The sequence below is a fragment of the Lynx canadensis genome, chromosome F2 (genome assembly GCF_007474595.2).
Source record: "Lynx canadensis isolate LIC74 chromosome F2, mLynCan4.pri.v2, whole genome shotgun sequence".
Classification (NCBI taxonomy): domain Eukaryota; kingdom Metazoa; phylum Chordata; class Mammalia; order Carnivora; family Felidae; genus Lynx; species Lynx canadensis.
In genome coordinates this window covers 595,998-623,636 of record NC_044320.2, presented here as the reverse complement: position 1 = coordinate 623,636, position 27,639 = coordinate 595,998, and the positions used below count along the sequence as shown (strand labels likewise).

Here is a 27,639-nt window from a genome sequence, read left to right as displayed (position 1 = left end):
AGCGGTCAGTCCTTGACTCGCCACATCCTACTCCTTATACAGTTAACGAGACACGGAGTGGGGCAGTGGTCCCCGGACCCCCTCGGTTTGGGTCGTCCTCCAGGAGGACTCCCAGCACCCCCGGGGGGGCGTCACGCTCGCAGTCAGGTTTATCACGGGGAAAGGACACACACCACCATCAGCCAGGGGTTGGGGCGCACCGGGCAGGGCCCAGGAGGGTGCGAACCGCCCTCTCCCCGCGGGGTCGTGGGCAGCGTTGGCTCCCCTGGCAGCGACGTGATGGCACGCACCAGCGTCGCCAACCGGGGAAGCCCCCAGCCCCGGCGCGCGAGGCCTTTATCTGGCTTCCGTCGCGTAGACCCCGTTCACTGCCCGCGTGGCTGACCTCAGTCTCCGGCCCCTCGGGAGGCCGAGCCGATCCCGTGTGGCCCAGAGCCCCGGGGAAACAAGGACGCTGGACTCTGGATGTCCCCGGGCTTGGCGGTGACCTCCCAGCAGCCGAGGGCAGGGGTGACCCTTCCTGCACACCAGGTTAACCAGGCTCCATCGTCAGGCCTGCTCTTTGGGACCTTCCGTGAGGATTTTAGAAACTACCCAAATGGAGCCCAAACCACTGAGGCCACACGTGTCCCAGACTCCCATGCACAGTCCCTGGAATCCCTTCCTGCTCGCTGATGCTGCTCCGGGACACCCCTGAGAGGGCCACACCGTGTACCACCAACAGTGCCCGTGGCCAGATGCATTCATCCCGAGCGCTCATTATGCGACCGGATGGTTTGCTCGCCCACATCTGCCCCTTCCCACAGTCACTCGGGGCACACGTATAACGGGGGATGACACACAGCTGTGAGTGGCCAAGGAGGCCCAGGGCAGTGACATTTGACCTGACGTGCAAAGGAGAGGTGTCGTGAGGACCTGAGGACCCCAGGGAGGGGGCATTAGAGCAGGGTCTGTGCCCCAGGGCTCCGGAAGAAGCAGGAGGGCCGGGGAGAGTGCCGGCTCTGAGGAAGAGGGTTTTCGGCCACAGTGACCTGGCTGTGCCTTTGAGCCACCAGGCAGGGCCACTGAGGGGGGCTGGGCAGCGGGCTCAATCCCAGGAACGTTTGGGAAACAGCTGCAGATTCGGGGTCCTCGCCCCGAAGCACCAGAGAGGTGCCCGCCCTGAGGGACAGCAGTCCTGCGCCGGGGCGGGGGCGGGGGGCAGAGGGGAGGCATGTCTAGAGCCAGAGTAGCAGCATGTCCAGTGCCCAGGAAAAGGGGGAGGTGTGGGGGGCGGGAGGCCCTCCGCTGAGGACGTGAGCGTGTGTACAGGCTGGCCGGAGGGCCGCTTGCGCAGCTGCGGGGCAGGGAGGACGAGGCACCGAGGCGGATCCGGTGTGGGCGTGGGTGCTGGTACAGGTGCACGTTTAGCTGTGGCACAGGTGTGGCTGCAGGGGCGGGCACAGGCAGAGGAGAGGGAGAGCTTCCCCCCTCCCGGCTGGACTGCTGTGGTGCTGGCCAGGGCTCCCTTCGGGGCGCCTCCCTGACCCCCCTCGGGTCCGGGCAGGTGAAGCGGGCAGTGGTGCAGGTGATCAGTGCCATGGCACACCACGGCTACCTGGAACAGCCTGGAGGAGAGGCCATGGTCGCGTACATCGTGCAGCAGTGCGCGCTGCCCCCCGAGGCCGAGGTAAGGGCAGGCCCCTCACCCACCCTCCCTGGGGCTCCCGAGCTGGCGGCCTCTTGGGAGCAGGCCTGGCCAGAGGGCAGGCGGGTGGGTCCGTGCGCGGGGCCTCGGTCCGCGTGCCGAGCACCTGTCTCCCGTGTCTGAGGTGGGGCCTCCGAGCCGCAGCGCCCCGCTTCCTTAGCTCCCAGCACTCAGAAGAGAGGCAGAACAGACGCTTGGTCCTCCCTGGGGCTTTTATGTTAAAAGCGTTACCGAGCAAATCCAAGTTTCTTCTCGAGGGAGAGCAAGGTTGACGGCAGGAACACGCAGGCATGACGGGGTGGTCTCAGTGTCACGGCCTTGAGCCCGCCCTGGCCTGGGCTCTCGTGCCCACAGAGCCACCTGCCGGCCCAGGTCAGCTCAGAGGGGACACGTGTGTCCCCACATGGGCCTCTGTGGTTAGGTTGAAATGCCGGGGTGTAACCCGCGCTAGTGGATGCTGCCGGCCCTCGGGAAGGGGGTCCCACTGGGCGCTGCTCCCACAGGCCTGTGGGGGGCCAGGCCCACCGCTGCTTTGGCTGATTCTGGCCTCTGCACTGTCACCGCCGCTTTGGGGCTGTGGGGCCTAAGCTGGAGAGAATCGAGTCCTCTGGTGTAGCCTATTAGTTCCCAGTGTTTTGGGGATTTGAAGGTTTCTATTAGGATATTAAAATCTGTCCAGGTGAGTAGCTTTCTGCGGCCACTGCGGACTTGTACTTTTATTGTACTGTCTCTTGTGAATCTAACCAGGTTTATTCCTGCTTTTGAGACTCTGTTGGGAGGGCCACCTGGCGGGTTCTGTCGGGAGGAGCGAGCCGCCCTTGATCTCGGGGTTGTGAGTCCAAGCCCCACACTGGGCACGGAGGTTACTTAAAAAAGCAAAATCATTAAAAAAAAAAAAAAAAAAAAAAAAAGATCGTTGAGAGATTGTCCTTTTGATCTAGCAGATGATCAGACCTCCAAAGTGGTTCATGTTTGTTCAGTATGAAGTTCTATCTACGTTTATAGAACATGCTTTAAAATTGTCATTCGAGGCCTAAGCACCCCTATTTTTTCTGCTTTTGGCCTTTGACGTCTGCGTGAGGACTGTAGGTCTGCTACAGTCATCGAAGTTCTGCTGTCTCTTGGTTGTTCGGTGCTTGCTTCTTGGTATTTGAAAGCACAGACGGAAGGCTCGGACAGAACGTTTAGAGAACAGGAGTCATTTTCCTGCCTGGAACCTGCCCAGGGAGCTGGGCTCTGGGGCGCCGTCTCACCAGAGAGGACAGCAGGCGTCTCTGGCCGAACCGTCAGCCACGTCAGGCTGCGCAAGTTGCAGCCTATTCTTGGTAGAAAATGGGAGTCTTCTCAGGTGGTTGTCATTTCCACGAAGGCCTCCCGTTTCTACGCGTGTCAGTGTTGCCGAAGCCCGTGGCTGGCAGGGAACGTGCAAGGTTTCCTCTATTCTGGGGACGAGAGCTCAGCCAGGTGAGCCCGCGTCCTTGGGCAGTTTCAGCGCAGTGTGTGTTACCTGCCCCCGGCAGGTGCCGGACAGGGTCTGCCCCGTTCGCACACGGGCCGTGTCCTCACGGCCCAGAGCCCACAGCCGCGTAGAGCGGTGGTGGCCCCACGCGTGCGCCTGCCTTTGCCCCCCCCCCCACGCCAGCCTCAGAAGCCGGGTCCCGACAGCGAGGACCCCGCCACGGACAGTGTGCGGGACGTCAGCATCAGCACCCTCTACCTGGTCAGCACCACCGTGGACAGGATGAGCCACGTGAGTGTGCAGACCCCCCTCTGAGTGACCGCTCCCCCCTCCTGACCTTCTGGCCCTGCGACCGCTGAACCCTGCAGTGGGCAGCTGCAGGGGCAGGGGCGCTCGCCGCCCCCCCCCCACGACCTTGCCGAGCCCCCGCGGCGCCCGGTGGGAGCTCCTGCAGCCGCGCCGCCGACAGACCCCGGCTCTGCCCCCAGGTCCTCTGGCCGCACCTGCTCGAGTTTCTCACCCCCGTGCGATTCACCGGGGCGCTGACCCCGCTCTGCAGGAGCCTCGTGCACCTGGCCCAGAAGAGGGAGGAGGTGGGGGCCGATGCCTTCCTCATCCAGTACGACAGCAACGGTGCGCCCCTGCTCTCCCCGTGCCACCCCTGATGCCTGACCCCACCCTCGCAGCCGCCCCCAAGTCCGCCCCGCCCCAGGTGCAGTCAGGGGCCGGGGCTCTGTGGGCAGGCGGCCCCCTGAGCGTTTCTCCCCCGTCCTTTCCAGTGACCCTCCCTTCACCCTACGCCATCACCACGAGACTCCTGGTAAGCGTTGCGCTTCGGCGCTCTGTGCCGGTGGCGCCGTGTCCCCTGACCACGGCACACCGAGGGGGTCTGGGAAGGCCTGGGCGCTCCCCTCGGTCCCCCTGTCCCCTGACCCCTGCTGTCTCGCAGGTGCTCCCCATGGGGTTGGGGGGACCTGCGTCTCAGAGCCGTCTCTGCCTGCACCTCCCCGGGAGGGCGGCTCTGCGGGGCACGGTGGCCCCTCGGGTCTAGAGCTCCCACCTTTACTTCCCTCAGACCGTGTCTTCCAACCCCTACCTGGGGGACGGCCGCGGGGCCGCCTCGCTGCGTCTCCTGAGCGTCCTGCATCGTAACATCCACCCTCAGCTGGGTCAGCGGTGGGCCACCACCGTCCCCCTGCTGCTGGAACACCTGGATGGTGAGGCTCCGGGCGCGGGTGGTGTTCCTCTGCCGGTTTGCGTCCGGGTTGGAGAGACCACGTTTTCTGAGGTGGAAGAAACGGTCCCCACGGAGGTTCAGGACACAAGGCGGGGAAGGCGTTCCCTGCAGGGTGTCCCCTGGGAGCATCTGGGGTGTGGGAGCGCCTTGGTCCTCCTGAACACAGGGCGAGGCCAGCCCGGAAGGCTCTGGGTGAACTCTGCTTCTATCGATGGGCGTGGGCCGGGCTGACAACATGACTGGTCGTTTCAGAACATACTGAAGAGACCCTGTCCCAGAAGGAGTGGGAGGAAAGGCTGCTGGCGGTGAGGATGGGGGCGGGGCGGGGGAGGGCAAGGCCGTGGCCTGTCTTGGGGGTGGAGGCCTCTCCAGCCTGGGTCAGGACAGCTCAGGGAGCTCAGTAGGCGCTGGGGGGGGGGGTGGGGCGGGGAAGGATGGGGGAGCTACGGGGGGGGCTGGGGGGAACCACCTGCTGCTGCCCTCACAGGTCGCTCACCCTGCTGTGACAGAGCCAGATTTCAGGGGCTTTGAGCTTCTGTGGCCCGGGAATCCTCTCTCCTGTCCCCTGCCAGGCCCACCGCATGTCTGACCACCCAGGGTTTGCTCTGCCTGGGCTTGAAGGTCATCAACAGACCATTCAGAGCCACAGCACAGGACCACCCTGAGGTCACTGCACGTGACGTCACGGGGCCTCAGTGCCCTCCCCGGCCCCGTGAAGGGCTGCATTCCTGGCCCCTCACTGCTTTGGCCCCTGCCCACAGTTCCTTCGGGACACTCTGGCTGTCGTGTCTGACAACACGTGGATTTGCCAGCTGAGCCTAGAGATGTGCAGACAGCTGCCCTGCTACAACGGGACGCCCCAGGAGAAGGTGCACGGAGGAGGGGGTGCCCCGGGGGGGGGTTCTGGGCAGCGTCCTTAGGCTACTGTTCTTTTGCCTTGATTCCATGTGATCTTCTGCACGAACCTGCCTCCAGTGGCCTGTGGCCCTGGCAGAGCCAGAGAGGGAGGGCCCGTGAGCCTCCTCCCAGAGGCCCATGGCTGGGGGTGCAGGAGCCCGTCACCCCCACTCCTCGCGGTGGCCACCGTCGTGGGTGCCCGGCAGCCCCTCCCACGTCTGCTTGGCGCTCCCCGCACTCAGGCGTCGGGCGCGGCTGTGCTCCTTGGCCCTGTTGCAGAACTTCCTGTATAAATGCATTGGAACCACGCTGGGTGCCGCTTCGAGCAAGGAGGTGGTGAGGAAGCATCTGCAAGAGCTTCTGGAGACGGCCAGACACCAGGAGGAGGCCGAGCGCGAGGTGGTGCCCTCCCCAGAGCCTCTCTCTCCCTTCAGGCACTCAGTGTGTGCGTGTGTGCGTGCGTGTGTGACTGCACCTCTCTGGAGCGTGTGCGTGTGCAGGGTGCTCCTTCCCACCCCTGTCCTTGCCCAGGTGTGAGTGCATCTGTGCGTCTCCCAGGGCCTGGCCTGTTGCTTTGGGATCTGTGCCACCTCTCACCTGGATGATGTCCTGGCCCAGCTGGAGGACTTCATGAGGTCAGATGTGTTCAGAAGATCCACCGGCATTTTCAACATTTTTAAGGTACGGGGGTCAGGGTGACCGCTGGGGCGGTGGTGGGGGGCATCTGGGTGGGACCAGCCGTGCTTCTGTCTTGGCTGTGCTGCTGTGATTTGGGGTCCTGCGGCTGCGGGTTCTGGAGCTTCCTGGGCTCAGGCACCCTGCCGGTTGGGGGCAGGGCAGGGAGGTGGCATCCGGTCCGTGCCTCTTTGTGGGTGGGGCTGGTGGGTATGACAAGGGGCAGTCCTGTGCTGGCCATGGGCTCTGAGGGGCTCCCAGGGGCCAGGATGGGACCGCCCTCCTGCTGTCTGCGTGTCCTCTGCCCCCTGGTGGCCAGCGAAGGCTGCATTCTTGGGGAAGCCTGATGCAAGGGGCATGGACCACTGCCCCGTCCGCCACCCCAGTCCTCGTCTCCCGGTGCCTGTTGCAGTTACAGAATCTCAAGTCCGGGCCGGGTGGGAGGGCTCCAGAGCAGCCACTGAGAGGGCAGGGGCCCCTGCCGCCCCCTGCCCCGGCCCCCGAGTTGGCTCTCAGCTCCCAGCCCTCCCTTCTGCCCACCTCTCCCATCGTGGTCCACTGCTCAGTGCTTTCCCTTCTGCTGCTTTGTCCCCAGCGGGCCCGTGGCTGGCCTGCCTGTCCCGTTCTGTCCCCGGCGGAGGGACTCTCCGATGGCGCCCTCCGCTCCTTCGGTTATGCCTCTGACATTGCTGGCCAGCTCAGCCCTTCTTCCAGAGGGACCTGGGGGTTCTGAGCGCAAGGCTTCCTATTGGGGGCAGGTAATGGCCTGTAACTGAGGCCCTGCCGACCCCTCTGGCCTCTCAGGACCGAAGTGAGAATGAGGTGGAAAAGGTGAAGTCAACTCTGATCCTGTGTTACGGCCACGTGGCAGCACGGGCCCCCCGCGAGCTGGTGCTGGCCAAGGTCGAGTCGGACATCCTCCGGAACATATTCCAGTACTTCAGCACCAAGGTGGGCGCCTCGGCAGACTGCTTGCGTGGGGGGCGCCATGCAGGCGGGGCAGGGACGTCACCGCCAGAGCTTCGCGTTTTGACTCCCTTCACTTTTGTTGTTCAGGTTCTGGGAATAAAGGTAGAGACCAAGGTACAGTGTGTAGGAGTTAAGTGTGAACTATGCCTTTTCTCTTTTCTCTGGGCTGGCCTGGTTGTGAGCTTCAGGGGCAGAAGCCAGGGGGACGCCCCCTGGGGCTCCCCAGTCCCAGTCCCCAGGGATAGCATCTGGGAGCATCGCGCCAGGGTCCCCACTCACCTTGGAGCAGCTTCTCCTCTTACAGCCACAGTAGGGGCCCAGGAGCTAGTGTCCCGGCCTGGATGCTGGGTGGTGGGTGGACAGAAGATGGCCGGAGGGCTTCTGAGCGGCTGGCTGGCAGGCCCACAGGCTGGGGCTCTGCTCCCCGATGCTCACGACGCCCACCTCCTGCCGAGCCTCACTAACGTGTTTCCTCTCTGGGATCTCTGGCACTAACTGGGCACTAACGCCTCTCTAGGAGTGGCTGGGCCTTCCCCTTGAAGAGCAGACCCTCTGGGGTCTCCTGGGGTTGGCTGGAGGGGAGGGTATTCTGAGACTTGTCTCTTCCTGGACTTCGTGTCCCCAGGACAGCTCCCCACACCCCCTTTCCTGACTCCCCAGAGGCCGAGTCGGTGGGACAGGCAGGGGACAGTCCCGCTCTGCCGGGGCTCTTCTTGGGCGTGTTCCCTTCTCCTCCCACCTTGAGATGCCCTTCCAGCCACACCCCAGGGTGCAGGGGACACAGCGTGCTGTCTGCCCGAGCCAGGCGGAGAGCTGAGTGCCGCAGGGGCTCCAGGCCCCCTGGTCTGCGTGGCAAGAGCTGGAGGAGGACAGGCTGAGAGCCCCTCAGGGAGGAACGTGTGTGGCTGCGGGGCCTGAGGGCTGTCACTCTGGGTGGCCTCCTGTTCTGGATTCCACCCCCAGGGCCGAGAGGCAGCGGCCGCCCACCTCGGGGCAGAGCTGTGCTGTGGGGGCGGGCGTTGGTGGCCCCCCCCCTGCAGTCCTGTGTCCTTCCAGGACCCGGCTCTGAAGCTGTGTCTCATCCAGAGTGTGTGCATGGCCAGCCAGGCCATCTGCAGCAGTGCCCAAGCTGGCTCTTTCCACTTCTCGAGGAAAGCCGAGCTGGTGGCACAGATGATGGTGAGCTCTGGGCGGGGCCCGGCCGGTGCTAGGGTGGCTCCCAGGGCGCAGCCCTAGACGGGGGAGTTGGGCCTGGAGACGACTGCGTGCAGCGAGGGGCCCGGCACCCACTTGGGTTGGGGGAAAGAGTTGGCCACAAGCCAGCGCCGGGCAGATGGCTGACCAGGAGGAAGGCTGGTGCTTGGGCCAAGGGCTGAGTCGCGGGGCTGGCTCCCCTAGGAGTTCATCAAGGCAGAGCCCCCAGACTCCCTGAGAACGCCCATTCGGAAGAAGGCCATGCTTGCCTGCACTTACCTGGTGTATCCTTTCCTCTGGGTGTGAGGGGGGCTGTGGGGGGGCCCTCTGTGCACGTGCCCTCTGGACAAGGGGTGCGGCACGGGGCCTTGACTGCGGTTCAGCTCCCTGGAGCCAGCGCTGGAAGAGCGAGTGCAGGCGGACTTGATCCGCGGCTGTCTACACAGCGTCATGGCTGTGCTGCCTGAGCCCGAGGGGGAGGAGGACCGCCAGGAGGTATCACCCTGCATCCACGGCGGGCAGCGGGCAAGCCGCTGCAGTCACCGGGGTCACTGGTGGCCTCATCTCTTTCTAGTCCCTGTACCTGGACACCATGCACGCCCTTGAGGATCTGCTGACAAGCCTCCTTCGGCGGAACATGACCCCGCAGGGCCTGCAGATCATGGTGGAGGTGTGCGGTGGGTGTGCCCTGCCCCGGGGGTGCCCCCCCGACCCCGGCAGCCGGCCCCATGCCTGGTTTTCCTGGCGCTGCCTGCTCCGGGGGCGCTGGGGAGTTTGGTGCTCTCTGCCAGTGTATGGGAGGGGCGTCTGTGAACAGGAGGGCTGCCCTGCCTGGACGGGTGGGCGGATGGGGGTGGGCCCACACAGGGGCCTATCGTCGCCTCCCCTCCACCGCGTGGCACGGGGATGGAGAGACCACTCAGGCACCGATGTGAGCTCCTGGCCGTCTACGGCTGTCGGCATGGCGGAGCGGGCACGTGGTAGCCAAGCCGCACCCCTCCCTGCCGTTTCCGGCGCTGCAGTTGCCGGGGCGAGACTGACCTGCTTGCAAAAGCGGCCCGTCCCCTGGTAGGCCTGGTTCGCTCTCGGTCCGCCTGGGGCGGCCACGTCTGTGGGCCGGGCCAACAGGACGGGGACAGGGCCCCGGCTGTAGCAGGCGACCTGCCGTGACCTGGCCCGCCGGCCGGGGACGGGCGGCCCGGCAGGGATGCTGAGCCGCCCGCAGCGCGCAGGCTGCTGCTTCCCGGGCTCACCCCTGCCCCGGCACCCATGCGAAGCCCCCTCTCCCCCAGCACCTGAGCCCGTGGATCAGGTCCCCACGGGGCCACGAGAGGGTGCGGGCGCTGGGCCTGAGCGCTTGCCTGCTGCAGCACTTCCTGGAGCACCTGCACGTCAGCGTGAGTACCAGGCGACTCCCCTGCCCCGGCCTCGGTCCTGGGTCCCCTGGCCTGGGGGCTGCTGTGTGTGGCCCCCACGTCCCACAGCACCCTCCCAGCTCCCTGGTGCTCCTCCCTGGTGCTCCTCTGGCGGTTCCACATTCCGGGGGCCCCACCATCCTCTTTCCGGAGACGTGCACAGAGGGCCGGTCAGGACTGGGAGTCGTCCTCAGGGCTGGCCGCTCAGAGTAAAACCTGACGGGCACCCCTCTCCTCGGGAGCCCCCGCGTCAGCTGCGGGGAAGGGGAGGTGGGGGCGGGGTAAAAGAAAGCGAGGACGTTTGGGCAGAGGCAGGGGGTCTGGAGCGGTAGGGGTGGGCTGCGAAGGGGCTCAGTCCGGGAAGCGCGTGGGTGTCTGGCACTTCGGCGTCTGCGGAGGGGGGGTGGCGGGGGGGCTCGGGGCCACGCTGTCGGGGCTTCGCGGCTGTGTGCACAAGGCCGTTGGTCTAGGTGATCCTCAGATAAATTTCGCGTCGTCCTGAAACATCCCTGTTGTGATTTTGGTAGGGATTGCGTGGGACCGATGGATTAACTCGTTGAGCGTCCATCAGTAATGGGTCTTTCCACCCAGGCCGCTCGGAAACGCGGGACGGCATCTTCACGCGGCTCTGCCGTGAGAGATTTTGGTGCGTTTGCCAGTGAAGCGCTTTCTGCAAGCGCTGTCAGTAACTGACTGTAGTTAGTGCCCACGGAAAGCGTGGATTTGTGGACTCTGAGACGCGAGGCGGTTCGTAAGACCCCGTCGTCGTTTCTAATGAGCGTTGGTTAGTTCTCCTGTGCTTCCAGAAGCACGGTCGTGTCGCTTACAGATGCTGATAATTTGGCCTTTGCCCCCAACCCCTGTGCCTCTCGGCCTCTCGTGTTGCCTGGTGTTTCCAGAACAAAGTGGGGACTGACAGCAGCCCCCGGCCTCTAGATAGTTGCACTGCTAGGCATTCTCTACCCTGTTCCAGCTGCGTCTTTCTTTTTTTATCTGTTACTTTGTGAGAGGGAGAACGCACACGGGTGGGAGAGGAGAGGAGGGGCGCGGAGAGAGAATCCCAAGCAGGGTATGCAACCATCCGCACGAAGCCCATCTTGGGGCTCAAGCTCACGGACAGTGAGATCGTGACCTGAGCCAAAGTCGGCCTAACCGACGGAGCGACCTGGGCACCCCTGGTCTGTCTTAATGAGGATGTTTATCAGGAGTAGATGCTTGTGGTCTTTTCTCTTGGTTTTTTGTTTGTTTTGCTTTGTTTTTTTTTTACCTACCCAGACCCTGATTGTCTCGCTGGACCTGCTGCATGCGTCTGGATGGTTTTCTCTTCTGAGCGAGCTTAGGCGGCCTTTTCCCGCAAATGCTTTCCTGGCCTGCTTTTCACATAAGCCCAGTCTAAGTAGAGTTCACCTTTGTGTGTGAGGTGACAGATGTCTGGTCTCGCTGGGAGGAACGGTGGCTAGCCCCCAAGGTCCTCCCTGCAGCCTACGGCTGGGGTGAGGGCCTTCAGCCGAGCCCTCAGAGCAGCGGAGCCTGACTCTCCCTTAAAGGCGCCTGTGCACGGACAGGGTGCGGGCGCTTCCCCAGGAGGCCTCATGCGTGGCGGGCCGATGGGGGCAGGTGGAGGCAGGAGACCGAGGGGTGCGCAACTGATGTCGCGAGGCCGTTTGTTCAGTGTGGGGCAGGCAGGGCTCATGTATCTGGCCAGGAAGACTAGGCCCCGGAAGACGGGCCCGGGACCCCGCTAGGGCGAAAGGAGATCTCACGCAGCCCTTCACCTGACGGGACCTGTGTTCTAGGGGAGGGAACGTCCCACACCTCCTGGCCAGGATCAGCAGAGCCCTGCCCCCCTCTGCTGCCCGTGGGGACTCCCTCTTTATCTCCTGATCGCCCCTCTGCCTGCACACACCTGCTACCGGACCCTCCTCCTCTTAGGGGTCCTGGCAGGGGAGCAGCTCACCGAGGAGCTGTACTGGTCACACCCCTGCCTGTGCCTGGGTCCAGCTGGTGCAGGGACACCTGCCCACTCCTGGCATCTTGGGGGGCCTGGCCCTCCTCTCTGTCCCCCCCCCCCAGTGTTGCACGAGGGCCCCCTCCTTCTGCCTCTCCAGGCCCTGGTGCCCTTCCACAACCTGGGCCTCCTCATTGGCCTCTTCTCCCCACGGTGCGCGGACTTGTGGCCTGCCACCCGCCAGGAGGCTGTGAGCTGCGTCCACGCCCTGCTGTACCTCCAGCTGGGCTATGAGGGTGAGCCCCTGGCTGGACAGAGCTGCTGGAGGGAGGAGGGGTGGAGCCTGGGCCTTGGGGGCCGGGGAAGCACCTGCCCGGCCTCCCTCTGCCTTGCCTCTGAAGGCTTCTCCCGTGACTACCGGGACGATGTGGCCGAGCAGCTCCTCGCCCTCAAAGAAGGCCTCGTGCACCCCGACCCCGCCGTCCTCTTCCACACCTGCCACAGCATAGCCCAGGTACCCGCCGGGGTGGCGCCGTCACAGCAGCCAGCTCCGAGCACGCCACGGGCTCTGCAGGGCGCCGGGCGGGTGTGCCACGGGGCCAGCGGGCTGGCCCTGCTTCCACCTTCCTGGGGTCAGCCCTCCGAGGCCCAGCAGCAGGGGCGTCAGGAGCTCAGCTGCCGGCTCCAGAGAGCCGAGGAAGCTGCCCCAGCCTGCGCTGTGAGCCCCCACGCCGGGACGGCCCTCCTACTCCATCTGGTGTCTGGACCCGGCCCTCGGGTCCCGAGGCGGCGTGCTCTCCTGCGGAAGAAGGAAGGGAGGGGGTGAACGGGGCCCTTCCTGGGTGGGGAGGGAGGACTCCGCGGGAGGAAAAGACGCAGCCCTGGGGGACTCCGGGCGGAGTGGGAGGTGTGCGGCTGGGGCCAGACGTGGCGCGGCTGCCGTCTGTGGTTTTGTGTCCCTTCCATTCTGTGTGCTGTCTGTCTGCTTTAATGAGTGGCTCGCTCTGCTGTGCTGACCAGACGAGGAGGGGGCTCCGGTCCGTGGCTGGGCTGCTCAGGGTGGATGTGCCACCCCCCACCCTTGACCCTGCAGTCTGGACACCTGCAGGCCACCCCACGGGTCAGGAGGGCAGCCGCCCCCAGACTGCCTTCCAGGGGCCTGGGTCAGGCGGGTCCTTGAGGCACCCCGTGTCCCGGCAGGGCCAGGCCACCTCGCCCCCGCACGCACGAGGGGGCGAGGGCGGCTGGAGGAGGCACCCGGCAGCCCCCGACCCCGGGATGCTGGGTCTGTGTCCCCACCGGCTCAGTTCTTCTGACACAGCCGTCGTCCTAGATTATTGCCAAGCGCCTCCCGCCAGAGCAACTCATCAGCCTCCTGCTGACCTTGTTTGAGAGTCTGGGAGACCCGGACAAGAACTGTTCGAGGGCGGCTACCATCACGGTCAACTGCCTGCTGAGGGAGCGAGGGAGCATGCTCCGGGAGAAGGTGAGGGGGGCGGGGCGGGGCAGGGAGGGGAGGGGCCGGGCTGGGGCCCGGAAAAAGGAAGGGGAAGGGGAAGGAAAATGCGGGGGGCGCGGAGCCCCGCGGCGAGTGGGCGCTGGCTGGGCCCTCTGCTCCGGGCCCTTCGGAGAGTCCCGCAGCTGGCTGGCCCACGGGGGCCCTGCCCGGGGCGCTCACGTGCCGCCTGCTCCTTGTGGCCTTCCCGTTCACCCTGTCACCTCTGCGTGCCCTTGGGAGCTCAGGTGGCCGTCTGCGTAGTTGTTCCCAGTCGTGCGTCAGCAGCGGCCCTGCGTCAGCGCGTGTGCAGCGACAGCTGACACGCATGTTCCGCGCTCGGGTCCCCGCGGGTGCGAGGCGGGCTCCAGGGGTCGGGTGGCTGCTACCACGCCCGCCCTGTGAATCCCCGAGAGGCGGACCTGTTGGCCGGGAGGGGTTTGAGGCTCCCTCTGGAAGCGGAGCGTCCCAGCAGAGCACGGACTTGTCCCGGGGGTCCCCACGGATGTGCACGCACAGGCGTCCGCCCGCTCCGGAGTCCCTGGTCCCCCAAGCCGACACCCCGCAGGCTGCCCCTGCCTCCCTGCAGTGCGGAGCACCGGCTGGTTCGTACCCCGTAGAGACGGACTCGCACCCTTCGTGCCCTCGTGTGCCGCCCCTGCCGGCGTGAGGTCACGCACACCGTCGCCCGTGCCTGCGCACCGCCTGGCTGCCGCCTCAGGGGGCACGCGTGCAGTTCCCAGGAGGGGCCGCGTTGCCGTGGGCCGCATGAGGGTGTGTTTCTGTCGGGGACACGCCGGGAGAGGCCGCGCCGTTGCCGGCACCGGTCCGCGTCGTCCTGGGGGTGAGTGGCGGCTCCATGTTGAGCGGGACTCGCGTTTCTCTGGTGGCCTGTGAAGCTGAACGCTTTTGTACGCGTGTGCCGTGCGCAGCTGGAGACGCCCGCGTCTTGCCCATTTTTATTCTGGGTTGTCTGTGTTTCTCCTGTTGATTTGTGCCAGTACTTTATATATTCCGGATACGAGTTCTCTGTCAGAGATACGCACGCACACGTGGGCACACGGACATGTGTATGTCACCAGTACCTTCTCAGGGAGGGACGAACAGGAGTTTGCTGATGGAGAAGGTGGAAGAGCATCAGAAAGGGCCACGTGGCAGGAGAGCTGTGCGTGGTGACCCCTGGAGAGAGAGAGTGTCCCCTCAGGAGACACTTGTCAACGGGCCGCAGGTGTGACGGGAGGGCACGGCCACGGTAGGGTTTGCTGGGGGAAGGCTTGGATTTTATTCTGCACTCAGCGGGGCCCCCCCGCTTGGACCTGAGTGGTAGAAAGGGGCCCCGGAGGCCCCATGCGCGCGGAGGGGACGGGCCAGTTTGGAGGCCGGGGCCGCTGGTGTTCCTGGTGCGTGGGTACACGGGCCGCACTCCGTGTGTCCATCCGGCTGTGAGTGCGGCTGTAACGGGTGTGCGGACGGCTGGCCCTTGGGTGAATTGCCCACGGCGGGGGCGCTGGGTCGTTCAGGCCTCTTTGAACGTTTGGAGGAGCCTCCTCTGTTCCCACGGCGGCTGCACCGGTTCGCGTTCCCGCCAGCCGTGCAGAGGGCTCCCTTTCCCCGCACCCTCACCCACACTTGTTTTTTGTTTTGTTGGTCGCAGCCCTCCTGCTGGGTGTGAGGTGGCACCTCAGAGTGGTTTTGACTTCATTTCCCTCAGGATTGCTGACGGTGCACTTGGCCATTTGTCTGTCTTCTGGGAGACCTGTCTGTGACCTTCACCCATTTTGAGATGACGTTGTTTGGTCTGTTGTTGTTGGCTGTGCGGTTCTCTGTATGGCCTGGCCACCGGCACAGTATCGGGTGTCTGACCCGGGAGTGTCCTCCCATTCTGTAGCCCTCGATTGTGTCCTCAGACACCTAAAAGTCGTCGTTTTGTAAGAGGCTCCATGCCTGGGGCGGGGGGTGGGGGGTGCGTTGAACCTAGGCCCTGAGATCAGGAGTTGCCAGGTGCTCCTCGCGCACAAAAGGTTTTCGATCCGACTCAGGCCTAGGTTTTTGCCTTCGTTGCCTGTTCCTTGGGTGTCACGGCCAAGAAATCACCACCAAATCCGTTGTCGTGAAGCTCCTGCCTGGTTTGTTTTTTTGGAGCCCCCGTTCCCGACAGAGGAAGGCTCCTTTCATGGGCCCGGCGTGCCTCACCAGCCGGCGGGGGCTCAGGGTGCTGCCGCCTGCACGGTACCCTTCCCGGCTTCGGCCCACAGACACGACACGCACCCCCCTCGCCCCACGGAGCGGGACTGCTGACGGCCGGGCTCGTGCTTCAGCGCGTCTGTGACACGCACCTCCGTCTTCCGCGTGACGGGCACGCTCGCATCCTGCACCCGCGGAGGTCACGCGGGCCACCACTTTCCTCCCTGCCCTGAGAGGCCTTGGCAGGGGGCCCTCTTAGGGACACCAGGACACTGTTGAATGTCTCCGACACGGAATCAGAAAACGTGGTCTTGGCGGGCGGCGTGACCGGACCGAGGGCCCCCGGCCCCAGCGTGCAGCAATGGTGAAACAGAGCGTGTCGTAGCGTGAGCGCAGAGGGCAAGACGGGAGGGCGCCGGCTCCCGACCTGGGTCGTCTCGGGAGGGAGGAGAACGGCCTTCTCTGGGCTGGAGGGACGTGTGCTGGCGAAGCCAAGGGGAACAGGTGAGAGGAGACCCTCTGCAAACGAAACGGGGCTGCTGCTGTGGAGGCCGCCCGGTGGCCCCCGGCTCAGGCGCGTGCCCGAGAGACGTGGAGACAGACGTCCCCGCGAAGACCGGCACGTAGACGCTCACGGCAGCGTCGTGCTTAATGGCCAAATGAAGGAACCTGAATGTCTGTCGGTTAACAGACAGAAATAAAACACATCCCACCCGTACGCTGAAATGCTGCCCGGCAACCCGGAGGAGTGAAGTATGAAACACGCTCCGCGTGGATGAGCCTTGAAAACGTCGTGCCCCGTGAAAGACAGCAGCCACCAGAGGCCACCTAGTGTGTGAGTCCGCAGGGCCGGGAGGGGGTCAGGGGCCGGGGCCGGGTGGTTAACGCACACGCAGCTTCTCTGGGGTGATGGCAGTGTCCTCGCGCGGCACGACCCTGTTGTCTGTACGAGAGACCGCCGAGGGCTGGACTGCGTGGCGCGTCCTGGCTCGGCGGAGTCAAAATCCGCTTTCTCTCCATCCGCTCTTTTGGGATTTTTGTGGAGGCTTCCACAGTCAAAATATGCACAGTCAAAATCCGCTCTCGGCGGAGCCGTGAAGAGAGCGCGCCGTGAGGGGTGGACGCCAGCCTGGGGCACGGGCGCAGGGCCGGTGAAGGTGAGCCCTGGAGCTGCCCGGAAGGTGGAGGGCGCACGGGCCGTCGGAACGCAGACCCCCGGCTGAGACCGGACGGAGCCGGCTCACCGGCACAGACCCCGGCCCGCGGGCCCCCCGCGGCCGAGCACCGGGGCCTGCTGCCACGCTCACGAGTCGCACGGATCGGAGCCGTTCACGCGCCCCAGTGGGTTCCGGCCGCCGAAGAAAATCCGCAAGAGCAAGGAAAACGCTAGAGAGGACAGATAAACCCACGGAGACGATTAGAAACACCTCTGAGGAGACAAGTCGGGGAAAGAGCCAACATCCCGGAGAGGAGGCAGCGAAGTGAAGGAAGGAGGAGAAGCCGCCACGGTCCGGCTCGAAAACCCGCCCTGGGACGGACGCACGTGGGGAAGATCCACGGTTACGTTAGTGCCGGAGGGCGGGAACGTTACGTGCACGAGCGAGGCGTGTGTCCAGGCCGGGAGCCCAGGGGAAGGGGGAGCGCCGCTGGCCTCGGCCGCTTCAGCAGTGAACTCGGACGGGAAGGGCCCACGGATGTTCCTGCATCGGTGGGAGCCAGGCCCCGGCCCAGCCGGTGTGGAAAACACCTCCTTCCTGCCAGAGCCCTGGGGCCGGGGTTAGGGACACTCTCTACCCCGGCAGCTAGGGGGGGGGTGGGGGAGAAGGCGGGCAGTGGGAGCAGGATCCACTTGCTGCACCCACAGTTGTGAAGCGAGTGTCATCGTGGTGACAAGCCTTTCGAGAAACGGTGGTAAGGACACCGGTCCCCATGGCCGGGTAGGGACCGCTGGCCTGCCCCACTCCAGGCACGTGGCCTCCCACGTTTCCTAACATCCGAGTCGCGCACCTCTTGTGCCCCGCACGCTTGCAAGACTCTCCCACACGAGCAGGCGTGGGCCTGGCCTGGAAGGTTCCAGGTCGGAGCCAAGACCTGTACCTCCCTGCTCCTCCTGCTGCCCGGCCGTCGGGTGGGCTCCTCGGCCGGCTCCGCCCGGGCACCTGGGAGGTGGCCGAGTCCACAGTCGGCTGGCTGTCCCTGTCCAGGGACTGTGTCCCTGCCGCCGTCTGTCTGCTGTCGTCTTGGACTGTGGTGTCTTCCCGCTGCGCAGCCGGGGCAGTAGGCGATCCCCGTGGTGGGGCCTGGCACCCCTTTCCCAAGAGCCCTGGGCACCCGCAGTGACAAGCCCGTGCCCAGAAGAGGGCCCGCTTGCCGCGTCGGGGCCTGGGCTGTGCTCTGGCTGCCCCTTCTTGCACCGGATGGCCCCTCTCGCTTCTGGGATGACAGCAGCCTGCCAGCCGCGGCCCAAGAACGAGCGTCCCCTTCCTGGTCCTCGCTGTCGCAGCCCACCGCTTACCTTGCCTTTGCTGGGCGAGGGCGGCCGCGCGCTGCCTCCAGGGGCCCGGGGCTTGCGTCCCCACGTGGGGGCGTGCGGGGCCATCGCAGCTGCCGGCCTCCGTGCTCCGTGTGTCACGCGAACGCTGCCCGTGTGCACCCTGGCACGCGCTCCGCTCTGGTGGCCTCCCACGTGGAATCTGGGTCCCCGCACCGGGACGTGGCATCTCTCTCCGTGGTGGCCGGCGGTGATCCCGCGGGATTCCCGCCCCCCGTGACCCTGGCTGGGGGGGTCACAGCTGGCGGCTCTGATGGCGCTGGAACGCCTCCTGGGGTGGGTGTGCCCAGGGCCTGACCCCCGCGCGCCCCGCCCCACAGGTGCCCGAGATCGTGAGTGTTCTGCGCTCGAAGCTGCAGGAGACCCGAGAGGAGCACGTCCTGCAGGCCGCACAGCACAGCGTGTACCTCCTGGCGTCCCAGCACTGCGCGGCCGTGGTGTCCAGCCTCCTGGGCGGCCCCCTGCCCTTTGACAGGTACCCTGCGCCTGCCGGCCTTTGGGGTGGATGGGGTCCCGGCCGCCTGGGCCGCAAGCCGAGGTCAGCCCAGACTCGGCACTCGAGGGTCCCGTCTGCCCCGCGTGGCGCCCCGGCACCCCTGGCCCCTTCCCGCGTTCTCTGTCCCCGCTTCTCTTCTGCAGGGCGCCTGTCGCCATCCCCAGCCCCCCACCCCGCGCACCCCCACTCACACCCCCAGCTCCCGAGTTTCCGCCCACGAGCCTCACAGGAGAGCGTCTCTCCCGGCCGAGGACCACGCCCTGGTCCTGCCTTTGCTGTGCGCAGGGCTGGGAGTGGTCTCGGACCCCGGCGCGGTTGGTACCGTCTGCCCGCCGTCGGGCGCCGCCATTCTCCCTGACGCGTGTCCGCTCTGGGGGTGTGCCGCTGGGCGGGGGTGAGCGCACGGTCACGGCCCCTCCTCCCCGGGAGTGCCTTCTGCATTTCCATCCCGTCCCCGCCAACCTTTCCTCGTCCATCCGTCCTTCCAGCGTAAGTGGCTGCATCTCCCCACCGACGCGGTGGGACGGGACGGCAGCCTCAGCGGGGACCCCTCTTTGCCGCTCCTCTTCTGTCCTGATCGTCTTTCTTGTGTCTTGTGGCCGACGGGCTCTTTTTATAGATTGGTCTTCCCCTGAATTAGTTTGGAAGTTGTCAGCCCTCTTTCTGTTCTAGTGGTTGCCCTGAGAGTGACCCCGTGTGCGCAGAGCCTGGCTCACGACTGCCTCCCTTCGGGCAGCCCGGGCCTTTGCCCCTCCCCCGCCCCCGCACGTCCTCACCTACAGGACAGGGTAGGGTCGCGTGTTGCCCGCCGTCAGTGCCCCTGCTGGGTCTGCTCACGCATCTGCCACCTGCTTCTCGCTGAAGAGCACACACTGTCCACACCGCTGGCTGCAGTGTCCCATGCCTACAGGCGGCCATCCCCCAGGCGGCTCCCGCCCGGCCCTTCTCGAAACCCGAAGGTCGCCGCTGTCCGACTGCTATCGTCAGACAGGCATTTTGCCTGATCTTGAACTCAAACAGAATCAGTGTAAGCAGAATCGTACGGAATTTTCTCCTGGCTTCCTCGGGGTAGCGCGCTGTCTTCGCGGTGCACGTGCCGCTGCTCGTCGTCATGCTGCGCCGCAGCCGTGGGCGACACGCCGGTCGCGTCCAGGAGCCGGACGGTCCTGGCGCAGGGGGCCAAACGTGACCCGCCGCATGTTTTTGTACGGCTGGCGAGCCAAGAATGAATTTTAAACTTACAAACGGTTAGAAAAAAAAATTTTTTAAGAGTATTTCATGATGTGTGAAAATCACACGGGATTAAAATTTGCCCGCACGCGAAGTATTCTCGGAACGTGGCACACCCATTCGCCTCCGCGTTGGTGTCTGTGTCGGAAGCGTGCCGTGCCCTGCCCTGGATGCAGGTGGACGGGGCTGCCCAGCGGCGAAGCCCCGTGCCTCCCCGGTGTCCCTCTCTCCTGGTGGCATCTTGGCCCCTCGCTTTCCTTCACCTGAAGTAGGTCCTCCAGACTGCGGGGGGCGAGCTCTTTACTGGCCATCGGAAGACACGTTCCTCTGGCCGCCCTCCGGGGATATTACTTTGGTAGGGTCGGCGTTTGGGTTGGGCCGGTCTCCCGTGCCGGGAGGGGGCACGTGGCTGTTCTCTGGCTCCCACGGGACTCACTAGTGCTGTCGTTCTGAAGGGAGCCCGCCGGCTTTTCTCCGCTGCGCACGGGCCGGGCGCTTGTCACTGGTGTCCTGCCTGTTGCCGGCAGGGGCCCGCAGCCCGCTTTCCTTCATCCTCGTGCGTTCTGAACACTTGCCAGCCCTTGTCTTTTCAGATCCTCTCTCCACCCTGTGCTTCCGGGACAGCCTGTCACCCCACCCCTCACGTCTCTGGTTCTGGTCTCTGAATTTCCACTGTGGTCTTTCTTGTGCTGACTTCAGGTGACTTCTTCCCGTGACCTTCCACTTGTCCCACGTCACCCCTGCTCTGCTCAGGCTGGTGCCAGTTGCCTCTGCAGGGCGCAGCGTCCCGTGTGTCGTTTCCGAAGGGCCGTGGGTTCTCTTTCAGAGTTGCTTATCGGAGGGGCGCCTCAGGGCGGAGGGGGGGGCCTCCGTGGGTTAAGTGACCGACTCTTGGTTTTGGCTCAGGTCGTGAACTCACGGTTCGTGAGTTCGGGTCTCGCGTTGGGCTCTGCTGACGCTGCAGAGCCTGCTGGGGGTTCTGTCTGCCCCTCTGCCCTGCTCTCTCTCCAAATAAATTTTGAAAGTTGCTTATCGAGTTTTGGAGTTTCCGGTTCCCATTAGGTGCTTGAGGTCTGTCGTTTCGGTCTGTTAAGCGTATTAAGGGCTGTGGCTTCTGCGGGGTCTCGCCCCCGAGGCCGAATGAGGCTGTCTCCTGCAGGAAAGCCTCCTGTTTGCTTCTGGCAGCTCCCAGGGGACTTCAGGGCCTCTGTTCAGGCCGAGACTTTTCTCCCTGCCCTTTATTGCCAGTGCTGCTCACCGGGGTCGGGGGACGGGGTGGGTTCGTTGGGATGCGAGGTCAGGGCACCGCCTGCCCGGAGCGGAGCCCTTGGAGTCTTGTGGGTGCATCTGGGGTGTGGAGCCGAGCCGGCGGTGGCCTGGAGGTGACTGTCCTTCTGCCCTGCGGCAGCCACACCTGCACCCTGTGGCGGGCGCTGGCCCTGGAGCCCAGCCTCACCACACAGGTCCTGGGGCTGCTCCTGGAGAAGATGAGCAGGGACGTCCCGTTCAAGGAGACCCGGGCCTTCCTGCTAAGCAGCTCTCCTGGCCGCGAGGCCACGCTGCTGCCCCTTGCGGTGAGTGGGGCCCCGGGGCTGATGCGCATTGCCCCCTTCTGCCTGCTCCCTGCGTGGTGAGGGGGCCGGGTGAGGGGCCGCGCTGCCCCTGGCGGGAGGAGGACCCCACAGGGGGCCTGGGTGCCACCCCTCAGGCACCTGGCAGCTAATGGGGGCGCCGGAGCCAGGCCAGCTCGGAGCCCAGGCTCGTAAAGGCCCCACAGGTGTTGGTCCCCAAGGGAAACCGCTCCGTTTCATCCTGCGGAAAAAAGCAAGCCTGGCTTGGCAACATTTCCAGCAGTAAAAGCAGCTGTGAGAATTTCCTCCTCCTCCCGCTATGGAAGCAAGGGCAGATGGTCGGAGGCCTGTCCCCAAGGGGGTCACGCTGCCCCCGTGCCTGCCTCCTGCCCCGGGGGCCTCCCGCTCCCCCCCCCCCCCCCCCCACCCCGCCCGCCCCAGGACCGAGACCTCTCAGCCCGGCGGGGGCTTCGGGCTGGTGTGGTTCTGGGGTGCAGAGCCCAGCCTTCACCGTCGCCAGCCCCGTTAAGAAAGGGCTCCGGCGGGAGGGCTGAGCCTGAAGCGGCCCCTGTCCGCAGGCCACGTGTGCCCTGCACGAGGTCCTGAGCGCCCTGGAGTCTGGGCCCGCGGTGCTCGAGCTGTACCCACAGCTGTTTGCCGCGCTCCTGCTGCGGGTCAGCTGCACCCTGGGCGTCCTGCTGCCCCGGAGCCTGCAGGCCAAGGAGAGGAGGAGCGTGGGCTCGGCCGTGGCCCCCAGGAGCCTCGAGCCCTGCAGGTAACCGGCTCCTCCTCTGCCGCCGCAGCACCACTGCGTGCCTGGCGTCCTGGCGGGGGCGTACGGGATGGGAAGGGCGGGCACCACGCTGGGGCCCCGACTCAGACTCAGGAGCTAGTGTGTGCCTGGGGAGCTGGGAACCGCCCCCCCCGCCGCCCCCCGCCGCCCCCCGCCCCGGGGATGATGTTCCAGGCTACACTGTCCACCCTGGCGGTGCGGTTTCCTCGGGCTGTGTCTGGGACAGGCACCGTGGGAGAGGCGGCCCCAAGTCTGTGGGGCGGTGCCGTCCTCAGGGTGGCCCGCAGGGGCTGTGTGGGGACACTCAGGTGGGCCCAGAGTAGCACCGCCTTTCGGGAGGTGGGGCTACAGGGAGTATTCGGGGTGCATGTGGGGCCTGGGCTGAGCCCCCACCTCCACCCCCGTGTCTGCAGCCTCGGTGCTCAGCCCTGGGTCCCTGCTCCTTCTACGCTCTGCACCAGAGCGGCTTCTTCAGGCAGAAGGCGTGCAGTGGCCTCACCGCCTCTCCCCAGGGCCCCCTTACAGGGGTCAGGTCCCCAGCTCCCACACCACTGGCCTGTGCAGGCACCTTCCCTCTCTGCTCTTTTTGGGGGTATGGGCCCTGGTGGTCTGTCAAGTGGGCCCTGGGGCGGGAGAGTGGAGCTGCTTGAGGGAGGTGGTGGGCGGAGGGCTTCAACAGCTCGGGCGTCGGTCCCTGGGGTCGTCCCCGGGCCCACCATAGTGGCACTTCGGAGCCCAAACGACGGCCCCGGGGCCACAGGGCAAAGGGAGGAAGCTGATACCCCAGGGCCTGCAGAGCTCCCCACCCGTTCCGGGCCCGTGGGGCCGGACGGGCCCCGTGCCCCTTGGTGGGGACAGACGGGGGCAGCGTCAGTACGCCCCGCCCCGCCGCCGGAGCGGCCCGGGCCCGGGCGCTCTGGGAGGGGCCGCGTGCCGGAGCCCGGAGCCCGCCCGGCTCTGCGCAGACCGAGCAGAAAATGCGAATGCGCTGGCAGACACCGCCGGGACCGCACGCCACGGCTCGCGAGCCCTCGGCGGGGTCCCTGGGCTGCCACCCCGTGAGCTGAGACGTGCGCAGAGCCAGGCGCAGGTAGAGGAGGCCCGTCAGGCCACGGTACGGGCCGCATCCGTAAGAGCTCCGGGCAGCGGGGTGGACGAGCCAGGGAGGCGCCTTCTCGGCCAAACCTGCATCTCCCCGCTTTAGATTGGCCGTAGCCAAAAATCGCCCTAAATGAGCCGTCTTGGCCAAAGGCAGGCCACCTGGTGGATGCCCCTACCTCGGTTGCTGGCCGTGTCAGGTCAAGCGTCCACCCTGGGCCGGGAGCTCCCAGGGCCGGCGGTGCGGGGCCACACGCATCCGCAGGCCGGTGTGAGGCCTGGAGTGAGAGGTGGCCACTCGCAGGGGCGAGGTCAACACCGGGCCGGGGCTGCTATGGCCCCGAGGCTCCCCGCGTGGGGTTCCGAGAGCCCCGACGAGCTCTCTTCGGGCCTCGGGCTTTGGCGTGAGGTTCTCCCGGGTGCCAGACCGATGCTGCTCCCCACCCCCCAACCCCCCACCCCCGACCCGGGACCACGGGCCGTGCCCCTGCGGCCTGCCCGCCGCCAAGTGCCTGCAGGGCCGTGGGGGCACGCACAGCAGCAGGCTCAGCCCGGCCCGGCCCAGCCCTGGCCGAGTTTCTAGAGGGAGCCGGGCACATCCTGGCTCCCAGGTGGGAGGCCCTTCCTCGCTGGCACAGAGCCCCATCTGTGGTCCCCTCCTTGGGCTCCGGGGTGTCCCAGGGTGGGTGTGGCTGCGCGCACGCGAAAGCGGGGGACTTGGGTGCAGGAACAGAGCCTGATTCTCAGGGTGGCTGTCGGGCATGTCTGAGGCCAGACACGTCTGTGGTGCAGCCACAGCCCCAGGCCTTTGGAGCCCCTGCTCCGCCCTGCCCACCGACGCTGGGTTTCCCAGGCACTCATCCGAAGGCTCCGTGCTGCCCAGCCAAGAAGAGTCAGACGCCGATCTGTCTTTTGGGTTCATTTTTGTTAACGATTTTGTTTTCTTTTTCTTCTCGTCTTAGTTTAATTAATGAAGGTCTTTAGAGCAAGGGACAAAAGCTGTTGGTTGTTACCCTAAAAGTGCCGGAGGGCCCTGCCTGCTTCCAGAGGGTCTTGGGGACGCTGCCCATCGTGGGGGATGGGTGGCCAGATGTCTCAGCAGCTTGAGACCAGAAAGGAGGGGAGGCTGCTCCCCAAGAGCACGGGTCTGTGCGTATGGTACGGAGCAGAGGGACACACGGGGCCTCTGCCGCCCTCACCCCGCCCCCCAAACCCACCCCCGCGTGTCCCGCAGCTGCGCGGTGGATGCTCTGCAGGCTATGCTGCTCCGGGGGGGTAATGAGGACGTGGTGCGGCGTGTGGAGCTGGAGGGGGGCTGGCAGCTGCTCAGGACCTCGGCAGGACACGAGGAGGGGGTCACCCGGCTGGCCAGGTAAGGGGGCCGTGCCCCTGCACACAGGCTCCAGCACCGCTGAGGCACAGTAGGCCAGGCTCTCTGACAGCAGATATCTAGGGGCACCTGGGAGCCAGTGAGCCCAGCTTGGGGCCTCTGCCACGTGTGTGGAAGCGGAGAGGCCACCAACGCAGCTCTGAGCTTCTGGCCACGTGGACAGTCTCGGGGTGGGGGGCAGCGGGAAGGCCCCTCTACGGAGGCCTGGTGAGGTGGGCTAGGATGCTAGGGAGGAAGGATATTCAGGGTTCAGCACCTGGGGCGAGGGCCTTATGGGCCGGGGCCCTTGACCAAGCGGGCTGGGAGGTGGGGGCAACCCCTTGGGTCCACGTTGGCTTGGGTGGCTTCGGAGCAGCCCGAGGTCCCAGCACCTGTGCTGTGTGGCCTCCTTCCACAGCGCCATGGCCAAGTGTGCAGGCCCCCGGCTGCCCCTGGTGATGAAGGCGCTCGTGTGCACACAGAGCAGTGTGTATGAGATCCAGAGGGTCACCTCCACAGCGTTCCTGGCCGAGGTACTTGTCACTTGTTCCGATCTGCTGAGGGCCTGGGAGGGTGGGGAAGGAAGCCCCCTCCACACAGGCAGGCACCGGCCTCCCCAGCCAGGGCCATCGCCCAGTTCCCGCTTGGCGCTGCTGGGTCCGGAGGCCGCCAGGCCAGGCCTGGTGACAATCCCACTCTGTTCAGTGGAGGCCTCGGCTGTGCGGTCTGTGCCGGGCCCTCAGGGGGGACGCACCAGCAGCCACAAGGCCCGAGCCTCCCTTGGATGCCCCCTTGTGGCCGACAATGCCAAGACTTGCCCAAAGGCCACGGCATTGGGAGCTGGGGTGTGGCCGGGGTCGGGAACTGGAGAGAACCAAGGGGGGCCCTGAGTTGGCCTCTGCCACGTCCACTCCTCGTGCGTGTGAGCTGCCCGGTGGCGGGGAGCAGGCGCCGCTGCGGAGGCAGCCCGGACCGGCCGGGGTGGGGCGAGCCCTGGGGGTGGGGGAGGGGGCTTGGGGAGGGTCAGTGGCAGGTGGTCACAGCACCTCTGCCTTCAGCTGCTCAACAGCAACGTGGTGAACGACCTGATGCTTCTGGAGTCGCTGCTGGACAACCTGGCGGCGCGGCAGAAGGACACGAGTGCCAGCGTGCGGCGGCTGGTGCTGCGAGGCCTGGCCAACATCGCCTCCAGCTCCCCGGAGAAGGTGAGTGGGCAGGGCAGTCACCGCACCCCGCCCCCCCCCCCCCCCCAGTCCCCGCTGCCCTGCCTGTGGCTTAGGGACAGAAGAGCTGCGGTGGGCAGGGAGACCCAGACAGACACCGTGTGGGCAGCGGGGACCTTCAGGGAGGTGGCCCACTGAGCAGCACAGTGGGGGCGAGCCTGCGGGGTGGGGAGCCGGGTCCCCCTGGCCCCGTGACAGCTGGGTGTGGGGCACCCCCAGGTGCAGGCCCACGGCCCCCAGCTCCTGACAGCCATGATCGGCGGGCTGGACGACAGGGACGACCCTCACAGCCTGGTGGCCCTGGAGGCCATGGTGGGCCTGGCAAGGCTCCTGGAGTTGGTGAAGCGCCAGGACCTGCGCTCCGTGCTGCTGCACGTTGCCATCCGGATCCGGCCCTTCTTCGACAGCGTAGGCCGGGCAGGGTGCAGGGGCTCCGACAGGCCGGTCGGCCTCCCCCCTCCCCCCACCCCTGCCAGGCGGCCTGGAGCCTGCTCCCCGGGCCCCCGCGGGCCGTGGCACCGCCACCTCCACCCCACCCCTAGAGCTCAGGGCTGGTCTCAGCCTGGAGCTGCTCCCCATGCCAGCCTGTCTCGGTCAGTCCCCAGGCGCCCGTGCCACAGGGACAAGGAGGGTGGCCCAGGGAGGGGGCCCGAAGCCCGGCGCTGGCTGACACCTGCCCTCCTGCCCCGCCCCGCCCCACCCCACCAGGAGAAGACGGAGCTCCGCTCTGCGTCCATCCGCCTCTTCGGGCACCTCAACCAGGTGTGCCACGGGGGCTGTGAAGACGTCTTCCTGGAGCAGGTTGTTGCTGGGCTGGTGCCCCTGCTGCTGCACCTGCAGGATCCCCAAGCCCCTGTGACCAACGTGAGTCACCGGCGGGGACGAGCGAGCCGGGCCCCGCTCACGGGTCAGGGACTCAAGTTCACGCCCTGCAGGCCTGCAGGTTCGCCCTGCGCCTGTGCGGCCCCAACCTGCAGCGTGAAGAGCTGGCGGCCGTCTTCCAGAAGCACCTACAGGAGGGCCGGGGCCTGCACTTCGGGGAGTTCCTCAACGCCACCTGCAAGCTCCTGGTGAGGGCGGGGTGCACTGGGTACCGGGGAGGGGGCCGGGGGCCCGGGAGCGAGAGACCGAAGGCCTTCTGTGCAGATGTACCACTTCCCGGAACTGCTGGGCCGCCTGGCGGCCACCAGCCTCTTCTACTTCAAGAGCAGCTGGGAGGACGTCCGTGCTGCCGCCCCCATGCTCATGGGTGAGCCCTGCCCCGCCGTCCCCTTCTACCTGTGTGAGCCCCTGCCCTACCCTGACCCTGCCCTGCCCTTGCCGCAGGGTTCCTGGTGCTGCACGCGGAGCCCGAGCACCAGCCACAGGTGGACCTGGAGCAGATCACGGCAGGTGAGCCCCGCCCCGCCCCGGCCCCGCCCCCCCAACCTGTTGGCTGCTGAGCCCCGCCCCGGCCCCGCCCCCCCCCCAACCTGCCGCCTGTAAGGGGCCTCCCTGACCTGTGGGCACCAGGGGACTAAGTGATTTTCCTGGATTTCAAGGATTTTTCCCCTGTCACTGGTGACCTCATCGTCTCTAGTAATTCACGGAAACTTCTTAACTGTTCCAAAAGAGCTTAAAAAACACTAAAAAAGGAAAAACTATCTTTCCGTTGGCTCCCAGGCGCTCCCGGCAGAGGCCTGTCTTAGGAGGGCGGTGGGCGGGTGGCCCCCCGCACAAGGCGGGGGTGCACCACGGGGTCCTGGCCCCCCAGGCTCCAGGCATCGGGAAGGGGGCGGGGCCGGGACACCCTGATAGTGGCTCCCCGTCCCCCAGCGCTGCAGCTCCTGCTCAAGGACCCAGCCCCCCTGGTGCGCGCGAAGGCTGCCGAGACCCTGGGCCGCCTGGTCAAGTTCGCCTGAGGCTCCCGCGGCAGTGCCAGCCCGGGTCTGCGCCTGAACCCCCACGATGGGGCCCTGAGGAGCTCCCTGCTACCAAGGGTCCAACCCCTGCCATTCCAGACAAGGCCCCTGGAGGCCGGGAGGGCAGGCAAGCTGCTGTAACCCCTGGTTTCCAATAAAGCCATCCGCTCCTCAGCAGCTGGCGTAGGCGTGCCAGGACGTAGCCTGCCCTTGTGGGGTGGGTCAGTGGGGTGCCCCTGCGCACCAG

General features: G+C 66.2%; 1 protein-coding gene across 7 annotated transcripts in view; it reads left to right on the top strand.

Moving 5' to 3' along the window:
- Nucleotides 1–27,566, top strand: part of MROH1 (maestro heat like repeat family member 1) — a 63,571-nt gene extending 36,005 nt beyond the window's left edge. For 5 of the 7 annotated variants that reach the window (XM_032591977.1, XM_032591975.1, XM_030303553.1 and 2 more), the window contains 31 exons: nt 1,547–1,669; nt 3,330–3,437; nt 3,635–3,779; nt 3,926–3,966; nt 4,222–4,363; nt 4,636–4,688; nt 5,145–5,252; nt 5,560–5,679; nt 5,839–5,961; nt 6,760–6,906; nt 7,012–7,038; nt 7,981–8,103; nt 8,323–8,402; nt 8,502–8,613; nt 8,693–8,788; nt 9,411–9,515; nt 11,642–11,777; nt 11,883–11,995; nt 12,815–12,967; nt 18,032–18,186; nt 20,846–21,011; nt 21,587–21,783; nt 24,134–24,271; nt 24,687–24,801; nt 25,327–25,473; nt 25,711–25,899; nt 26,200–26,355; nt 26,427–26,561; nt 26,638–26,740; nt 26,818–26,883; nt 27,307–27,566. In XM_032591977.1, the coding sequence (XP_032447868.1) occupies nt 1,547–1,669; nt 3,330–3,437; nt 3,635–3,779; nt 3,926–3,966; nt 4,222–4,363; nt 4,636–4,688; nt 5,145–5,252; nt 5,560–5,679; nt 5,839–5,961; nt 6,760–6,906; nt 7,012–7,038; nt 7,981–8,103; nt 8,323–8,402; nt 8,502–8,613; nt 8,693–8,788; nt 9,411–9,515; nt 11,642–11,777; nt 11,883–11,995; nt 12,815–12,967; nt 18,032–18,186; nt 20,846–21,011; nt 21,587–21,783; nt 24,134–24,271; nt 24,687–24,801; nt 25,327–25,473; nt 25,711–25,899; nt 26,200–26,355; nt 26,427–26,561; nt 26,638–26,740; nt 26,818–26,883; nt 27,307–27,392 (3,708 nt within the window). In that variant the 3' untranslated portion in view covers nt 27,393–27,566. Of the gene's footprint in view, nt 1–1,546; nt 1,670–3,329; nt 3,438–3,634; nt 3,780–3,925; nt 3,967–4,221; nt 4,364–4,635; nt 4,689–5,144; nt 5,253–5,559; nt 5,680–5,838; nt 5,962–6,759; nt 6,907–7,011; nt 7,039–7,980; nt 8,104–8,322; nt 8,403–8,501; nt 8,614–8,692; nt 8,789–9,410; nt 9,516–11,641; nt 11,778–11,882; nt 11,996–12,814; nt 12,968–18,031; nt 18,187–19,071; nt 19,235–20,845; nt 21,012–21,586; nt 21,784–24,133; nt 24,272–24,686; nt 24,802–25,326; nt 25,474–25,710; nt 25,900–26,199; nt 26,356–26,426; nt 26,562–26,637; nt 26,741–26,817; nt 26,884–27,306 lie in introns of those variants that run through there. The other 2 variants (XM_030303554.1, XM_032591979.1) reach the window with 2 other exon arrangements.
- Nucleotides 27,567–27,639: the final 73 nt, after the last annotated feature.